Source organism: Oncorhynchus mykiss, chromosome 22 (assembly GCF_013265735.2).
Source record: "Oncorhynchus mykiss isolate Arlee chromosome 22, USDA_OmykA_1.1, whole genome shotgun sequence".
Taxonomy (NCBI): Eukaryota; Metazoa; Chordata; class Actinopteri; order Salmoniformes; family Salmonidae; genus Oncorhynchus; species Oncorhynchus mykiss.
In genome coordinates this window covers 51935077-51944341 of record NC_048586.1, presented here as the reverse complement: position 1 = coordinate 51944341, position 9265 = coordinate 51935077, and the positions used below count along the sequence as shown (strand labels likewise).

At 45.7% G+C, this 9265-nt stretch overlaps 1 protein-coding gene across 1 annotated transcript in view; it reads right to left on the bottom strand.

The window, feature by feature from the left end:
• Positions 1 to 1359: 1359 nt before the first annotated feature.
• The window catches only part of ehhadh (enoyl-CoA, hydratase/3-hydroxyacyl CoA dehydrogenase), a 24759-nt gene continuing 16853 nt past the window's right edge, over positions 1360 to 9265 (bottom strand). The window contains exons 6-9 of the mRNA XM_036959524.1: positions 6659 to 7000; positions 3957 to 4159; positions 3036 to 3715; positions 1360 to 2300 (exon numbers count right to left, since the gene is read on the bottom strand). Of these exons, the coding sequence (XP_036815419.1) occupies positions 1934 to 2300; positions 3036 to 3715; positions 3957 to 4159; positions 6659 to 7000 (1592 nt within the window). The 3' untranslated portion in view covers positions 1360 to 1933. The remainder of the gene's footprint in view (positions 2301 to 3035; positions 3716 to 3956; positions 4160 to 6658; positions 7001 to 9265) is intronic.

Genomic DNA, 9265 nt, shown 5'->3' with positions numbered 1-9265 from the left:
GACTTGGCTAGTTAAATAAAAAAGTACATTCAGAGACTTGTCCCGAAAACTTTCCTGCGTTGTCTTGGCTGTGTGCTTAGGGTCGTTGTCCTGTTGTCCTTTATCCCACTCTGAGGTCCTGGGAGCACTGGAGCAGGTTTTCATCAAGGAGCTGTCAGAGTGACCATCAGGTTCTTGGTCACCTCCCTGACTAAAGCCCTTCTTCCCCGATTGCTCAGTTTGACCAGGCTGCCAGCTCTAGGAAGAGTCTTGATGGTTCCAGACTTGTTCCATTTAGGAACGATGGAGGCCACTGTGTTCTTGGGGACCTTCAATACTGCAGAACCTTTTTGGTACCCTTCCCTATATCTGTGCCTCGACACAATCCTGCCTTGGATCTCTGGACTATTCCTTCTACCTCATGGCTTGGTTTTTGCTCTGACATACACTGTCAACTGGGGGATCTTTATATAGACAGGTGTGCGTCTATCCAAATCATGTCCAATCGATTTAATATATTTAGAGTCTCATAGCAAAGGGTCTGAATACTTGTTTTTTTATTAATACATTTGCAAAGATTTCTAAAAACCTGTTTTTGCTGTGTCAGATTTTTTATTTAATTCATTTTAGAATAAGGCTGTGATGTAACAAAATGTGTGAAAAGTCAAGGGGTCTGAATACTTTCTGAATGTACTGTATGTCTACATTTGGAATGGCATATGTTTTGCATTTATTCATAAATGTTAATTCCGTTAACATCTAGTTTTCATAACCCACGGAAACAATCTACCTAAAAAAAAACACCTAATAGCAACAAACCATAAGTAGAAGTGATGGCTGGGATTCATTCAAACCAGACATAGCAATGTTTTTATTTACAATATTCATCCCACACACTTCTAATTCTGTAAAGTGAAAGCATACCTGTTGGGGGGTGGGGTCGCCCTGGTAGTAGTTGTAGGTTTTTACACAGTGCCTAAGACCAGTCTGTGAGTTCATTTGACCATTGGAAAAAGAGCAAACACAGGTTTTGATTTAATTGAGCCAGCGATCAGGCTGGTTCTCCACGGCTAAGAGATATAGGCCTGGTTGCAGATTCAGTCTGCATCAGGACCTCTCTCCACCCCGGTAAAGGCAGAATAATGCCTGGTTAATTAATTTTGACAGGAGGGTGAATGAAATGCCAACAGCCAAAGGCTAAACCCCACTGACATGTGGAGAACACTATTAAGTTATGAGTGAGTATGACTTGTCAGAATACCCAGTTCTCTGTTCAGCTAAATCTAGTCAAATATTAAGCCAACTTACCCCAACATAAAACAAAACCAACCCTCCATAAATGTGTCAGTGGGTATTATTTTGAAAGCATGAGAAAATGTATTACAGAAAATGTATTTATTACAGTAGATCACATTTCCTAAGATACTTGGCACACATGCTGATGGTGGGGAAGGCACTGATACCCTAGAAATGCCCCTATAAATCACCCTATAAATCCCCCTATAAATCCCCCTATAAATCCCCCTAGAAATCACCCTAGAAATCCCCCTATAAATCCCCCTAGAAATCACCCTAGAAATCACCCTAGAAATCCCCCTAGAAATCCCCCTAGAAATCACCCTAGAAATCCCCCTAGAAATCCCCCTAGAAATCACCCTAGAAATCCCCCTATAAATCCCCCTAGAAATCACCCTAGAAATCCCCCTAGAAATGCCCCTATCAATCACCCTATAAATCCCCCTATAAATCACCCTATAAATCCCCCTAGAAATCCCCCTATAAATCACCCTAGAAATCCCCCTAGAAATCACCCTAGAAATCCCCCTAGAAATCCCCCTAGAAATCCCCCTAGAAATCCCCCTAGAAATCCCCCTAGAAATCCCTGGACGTATCTCTAATGTGAGACTGTATTATTAAATCACAGGGTTGCATTGACAGGTGAGACTGGGGCATCTCAGAGCTGACTGTGGACTCTTTCTTTGTTGATGAACTCTCTCCACGTCTGGACCGGAGGACTTCCCACTGCGACCAGCCTCCGCAGCAGCGTACTGGGCTTCAGATGAGGCACGTCAGGGTGGTTGTGGTGGTGGTGCTGCAGCCTCTCCAGGATCCTGCCCAATCCCACCTGGCCTGCATGGAACATGGGTCCCCCGTGGTGCCGGGGCCAGCCGTACCCAAACACATAGATGGCGTCGATGTCTTCCGGCCCGGCGGCCATGGCATCCTGCAGGATGTTGAAGCCTTCATTGATCAGAGCGTAGAGACAGCGTTCTAGGATCTCCTCCGGGGCGATGCTCCGGGCCACCAGGCCGTGCTCCGCCCTGTATCAATCGATTGATTGATTAATTGACTGATTGACGGACAATCTATCCATCTACCCACCCACCCATACATACCAACCAACACGGCAGCTAGCCTAGCAATTAAGATCGTTCGGCCAGTACCCGAAAGGTCGCTGATTCGAATCCCTGAGCTGACAAGGTGAAAAAACTCTGTTGATGTGCCCTTGAGCAAGGCACTTAACCCTAATAGCTCCTGTAAGTCTCTCAGGAGAACAGCGTCTGTTAAATGACTAACGTGTAAATATAAATGTTAGTCTCTCAGGAGAACAGCGTCTGTTAAATGACTAACGTGTAAATATAAATGTTAGTCTCTCAGGAGAACAGCGTCTGTTAAATGACTAACGTGTAAATATAAATGTTAGTCTCTCAGGAGAACAGCGTCTGTTAAATGACTAACGTGTAAATATAAATGTTAGTCTCTCAGGAGAACAGCGTCTGTTAAATGACTAACGTGTAAATATAAATGTTAGTCTCTCAGGAGAACAGCGTCTGTTAAATGACTAACGTGTAAATATAAATGTTAGTCTCTCAGGAGAACAGCGTCTGTTAAATGACTAACATGTAAATATAAATGCTGTTCTCCAGAGAGACTAACGTCTGTTAAATGACTAACGTGTAAATATATAGCCATCCATTCATTCGTCAGTCATATTTATTTTATAAAGCCCTTTTAACACCAGCAGTTACACAGATTTAAAATCATTACAGATTTACCTGTAAGCCTCCAGGAAGATGTGCACCCAGGGGTCGGACCGCGCCACCCTGCCTCCAGGCCCGTCATACTGGTACCATCCCCTCCCCGTCTTCTGGCCCAGCCGGCCTGCCTCACACACCTGGTCAGGTAGCGGGCTGTACCGTCGGCCCTGGCGTGTCCTGGTTGACTCCACCCCTGGCCCTGTAAGCCCCGCCTCCTTCCTGATCCTCCAGCCCACATCCAGCCCTGATAGGTCAGACATCCGGAACACGCCCATGGGGAATCCAAACTCCTCCAGCGCCTCGTCCACCTGCTGGGGCGTGGCTCCTTCCTCCAACAGGAAGTTGGCCTGTTCCAGGTATGGCTTCAACATCCGGTTACCCACAAACCCCGGACAGTTGCCCACGGCGACGCTGACTTTCCCCATCCTCTTGCCCAGCTGCATTGCCGTGGCGACTGCCTCCGGAGATGACCGTGGACCATACACCACCTCCAGCAGCTTCATGACGTGGGCCGGAGCAAAGAAGTGCATCCCCACCACCAGGCCAGGGCTCTGGGTGACGGCAGCTAGCTGGTCGATGTCCAAGCCAGAGGTGTTGGAGCAGAGCAGGGTCCCAGGTCTACACACAGAGGTCAGATGCCTAAACACCTGCAGCTTCAGGGACATGTCCTCAAACACCGCCTCGATCACCAACTCCACCTGAATGATTGATTGAGTTCATATAAAAATATACAGACAGTACATGCATCTAGGATAACACAATACACTATTTTGGTACCTTATAATACACGATATAATTACAATACACAATATAATTACAATTCACAATATAATTACAATACACGATAATTGCAATACACGATAATTAAAATACACAATATAATTATAATACACAATAATTACAATACATCATAAAATTCAGAAACAAAACTAGTTGTACCTCACTAACGTCCTGCAAGTTAGAGCTGAAGGAGATAACCCCTGGGGGTGTGGCCAAGCTTCGTCGCCCCGCCTCTCTCTGCAGCATCGCCGGAACTGCCTGACTGGCCTCTGCCAGCTGCTTCTCTTGGGTCTCCACGGCAACCACAGAGATGCCCGTCAGAGCCAGTGCCACAACGATGCCACGCCCCATGGTACCCAGACCTGGAGACAAACAACACCAAGGACACGAGGACTTACAGAGCCTTCAAAGTATTCACGCCCCTGGAGGTTTTCCACATTTTGCCTGAATTTAAAATGGATTTAAATTGAGATTTGTCATCACTGTCCGACACACAATACCCCATAATGACATCACAATACCCCATAATGACATCACAATACCCCATAATGACATCACAATACCCCATAATGACATCACAATACCCCATAATGTCAAGATGGAATTATGTTTTTAGAAATGTTTACAAATAAATCAAACAAATTAAGCCTAAATGTCTTGAGTCAATAAGTAAGTATTCAACCCCTTTGTTTTGGCAAGTTCAGGAGCACATAATGAGTGTCATGGACTCACTGTGTGTGTAATAGTGTTTAACATGATTTCTGAATGATGACCTCATCTCTGTACCCAACACATACAAGTATCTGTAAGGTCCCTCATCTCTGTACCCCACACATATAATTATCTGGAAGGTCCCTCATCTCTGTACCCCACACATATAATTATCTGGAAGGTCCCTCATCTCTGGACCCCACACATACAATTATCTGGAAGGTCCCTCATCTCTGGACCCCACACATACAATTATCTGGAAGGTCCCTCATCTCTGGACCCCACACATATAATTATCTCGAAGGTCCCTCATCTCTGTACCCCCACACATACAATTATCTGGAAGGTCCCTCATCTCTGTACCCCACACATACAATTAATTATCTGGAAGGTCCCTCATCTCTGTACCCCACACATTCAATTATCTGGAAGGTCCCTCAGTCCAGTAGTGAATTTTAAACACAGATTCAACCACAAAGACCAGGGAGGTTTTCCAATGACTCACAAAGAAGGGCACCTATTGGTAGATGGGTAAATATAAAAAATAAAAAGCAGACCTTGAATATCCCTTTGAGCATGGTGCAGCTTTAATTACATTTCGGATGGTGTATATCTACACCCAGTCACTACAAAGACACAGGCGTCCTTCCTAACTCAGTTGAAGGAGAGGAATGAAACCGCTCAGGATTTTCGCCTTGAGGCCAATGGCGACTTTAAAACAGTTACAGAGTTTAATGGCTGTGATGGGAGGAAACTGAGGATGGATCAACAACATGGTAGTTACTCCACAATCCCAACCTAAATGACAGAGTGAAAAGAAGGAAGCCTGTACAGAATAAAAATATTCCAAAACATGCCTCCTGTTTGCAACAAGGCACCAAAGTAATACTGCAAACAATGTGGCAAAGTAATGAACTTTTTCTCCTGAATACAAAGTGGTATGTTTGGGGCAAATACAACACAACACATTACTGAGTACCATTCTCCAACACAACACATTACTGAGTACCACTATCCAATACAACACATTACTGAGTACCACTCTCCAACACAACACATTACTGAGTACCACTCTCCAACACAACACATTACTGAGTACCACTCTCCAACACAACACATTACTGAGTACCACTCTCCAACACAACACATTACTGAGTACCACTCTCCAACACAACACATTACTGAGTACCACTCTCCAATACAACACATTACTGAGTACCACTCTCCAACACAACACATTACTGAGTACCACTCTCCAATACAACACATTACTGAGTACCACTCTCCAACACAACACATTACTGAGTACCACTCTCCAACACAACACATTACTGAGTACCACTCTCCAACACAACACATTACTGAGTACCACTCTCCAACACAACACATTACTGAGTACCACTCTCCAACACAACACATTACTGAGTACCACTCTCCAACACAACACATTACTGACTTGTTTCAGGATGTGTCGCATGCCACTACTTTACAGGAGAGGCATTTTAACGTAAAAAAATGTGTTTTCTATCAAAATGCTATTTTTGGCAGAAAACCCTTCTGGAACATGTGAACCTTCATGTGTCTTAATAACAGACTTGACTGCCATCTGTAAATACCAATAAAAGTGTTCCATTACGAGCATAGCTGGTTTAGCCACAGAAAAAGACAGGAACCTTTCCGCAAGCCATGATTGGCTGAGATAATGGATGGGCTGAACATGCAGAGAGATGAGTTTGGATTGGTCTGCCATGTAGCACACTTCTGTCTATAACATGAGCTGCTCAGTATGTGTAGGTAATCCTTCATAAACCGGATATTTTGAAAGATATCACGAAGAACTGCACAAATGTTGCTAATGTTTTCAACTTTCTGGAGGACTGAGTTTGAAATCAGTGGAATGCCCGGTGGAAGCAGAGTATGATAGCTAAGGAGCTGGAGAAAATTCTGGCGATTGATTGCAAAATAATGAGGAGGGAGTCGAAAAGAGAACACACAGAAGAAGGCTGTTGTATAAAACACCTGTATCCTGATTACATCTTCAAACTAAGAACAGAGAGGGAGAAGCGTTCATCCATGTATTAACAAACCTTAAGTCTTTAAACCCTGGATTTAAGAGTAGACTTCAGTGAAATAGAGGTTACCCCTCTCACCAATAACAGCAGCTTTGCTGATGGTCCTGGCAGCGCTGTTGTCCCAGCTCGCCCCACTAGGCAGACTCCACTTCCCCACCACCCTCTGGGAGAAGAAGGCATACTGCAGAGCTCGGGCCTGGCCGCTGTTGAACAGGGTGGTCAGCAGGTCCCTCTCCTTCTCCATACCCTGGGTGTAAGGTAGGGAGGCAGCCGCCATCAGAGCCTGAACACAAGCCACCGGAGCCAGGGCACCTCGGGAGCGCTGCCGGACCTTGACCATGGCTTTATCCAAGAGGGAGTCAACGTCTGGGGGGCAGGGGCAGGGCAGGGTGCTCAGACGACGGGAGTCCAGGGGCTGGCCTGAAACACACACAGATGAGATGGACTGAAAACACAGACAGATGAGATGGACTGAAAACACACAGATGAGATGGACTGAAAACACATAGATGAGATGGACTGAAAACACGCACAGACAGATGAGATGGACTGAAAACACACACAGACAGATGAGATGGACTGAAAACACACACACACAGATGAGATGGACTGAAAACACACACAGACAGATGAGATGGACTGAAAACACACACAGACAGATGAGATGGACTGAAAACACACACACACAGATGAGATGGACTGAAACAGACAGATCAGATTCCAAACCCTGACTAAGTTTCAACCATACAGTTTGAAGCTTTAGGCATTAACAAAGATAAAGTAATGTGCTTCAGATATCCATATATAGCATTCACCCTAAACTCTCCTGGTTCCCACTCAGTAGCACTGAGGAGCATTCACCCTAAACTCTACTGATTCCCACTCAGTAGCACTGAGGAGCATTCACCCTAAACTCTACTGATTCCCACTCAGTAGCACTGAGGAGCATTCACCCTAAACTCTACTGATTCCCACTCAGTAGCACTGAGGAGCATTCACCCTAAACTCTACTGATTCCCACTCAGTAGCACTGAGGAGCATTCACCCTAAACTCTCCTGATTCCCACTCAGTAGCACTGAGGAGCATTCACCCTAAACTCTACTGATTCCCACTCAGTAGCACTGAGGAGCATTCACCCTAAACTCTACTGATTCCCACTCAGTAGCACTGAGGAGCATTCACCCTAAACTCTACTGATTCCCACTCAGCTACAGCACTGAGGAGCATTCACCCTAAACTCTACTGATTCCCACTCAGTAGCACTGAGGAGCATTCACCCTAAACTCTACTGATTCCCACTCAGTAGCACTGAGGAGCATTCACCCTAAACTCTACTGATTCCCACTCAGTAGCACTGAGGAGCATTCACCCTAAACTCTACTGATTCCCACTCAGTAGCACTGAGGAGCATTCACCCTAAACCCTACTGATTCCCACTCAGTAGCACTGAGGAGCATTCACCCTAAACTCTACTGATTCCCACTCAGTAGCACTGAGGAGCATTCACCCTAAACTCTACTGATTCCCACTCAGTAGCACTGAGGAGCATTCACCCTAAACTCTACTGATTCCCACTCAGTAGCACTGAGGAGCATTCACCCTAAACTCTACTGATTCCCACTCAGTAGCACTGAGGAGCATTCACCCTAAACTCTACTGATTCCCACTCAGTAGCACTGAGGAGCATTCACCCTAAACTCTACTGATTCCCACTCAGTAGCACTGAGGAGCATTCACCCAAAACTCTACTGATTCCCACTCAGTAGCACTGAGGAGCATTCACCCTAAACTCTACTGATTCCCACTCAGTAGCACTGAGGAGCATTCACCCTAAACTCTACTGATTCCCACTCAGTAGCACTGAGGAGCATTCACCCTAAACTCTACTGATTCCCACTCAGTAGCACTGAGGAGCATTCACCCTAAACTCTACTGATTCCCACTCAGTAGCACTGAGGAGCATTCACCCAAAACTCTACTGATTCCCACTCAGTAGCACTGAGGAGCATTCACCCTAAACTCTACTGATTCCCACTCAGTAGCACTGAGGAGCATTCACCCAAAACTCTACTGATTCCCACTCAGTAGCACTGAGGAGCATTCACCCTAAACTCTACTGATTCCCACTCAGTAGCACTGAGGAGCATTCACCCTAAACTCTACTGATTCCCACTCAGTAGCACTGAGGAGAATTCACCCTAAACTCTACTGATTCCCACTCAGTAGCACTGAGGAGCATTCACCCTAAACTCTACTGATTCCCACTCAGTAGCACTGAGGAGCATTCACCCTAAACTCTACTGATTCCCACTCAGTAGCACTGAGGAGCATTCACCCTAAACTCTACTGATTCCCACTCAGTAGCACTCCAACAGAGAACAATAGCAGTGAAGAGAAGAGGGTGGCCAGATCTAAACCCGGTTAAAAGCCTCTTAAATACTCTTCCTGTCTCCAGTGACATGGTGAGACAGTAGTGGAATGAGATCAGAGCAGCCCTGTTTAGGTAGATAAATCTCTGGCTCTGGGGGTAGTCAGTGGGTCATCATGGCCACCAAGCCTTAAAGGGACAGACTCATCTCTGGCTCTGGGGGTAGTCAGTGGGTCATCATGGTTACCAAGCCTTAAAGGGACAGACTCATCTCTGGCTCTGGGCCAGTTAGTGGGTCATCATGGCCACCAAGCCT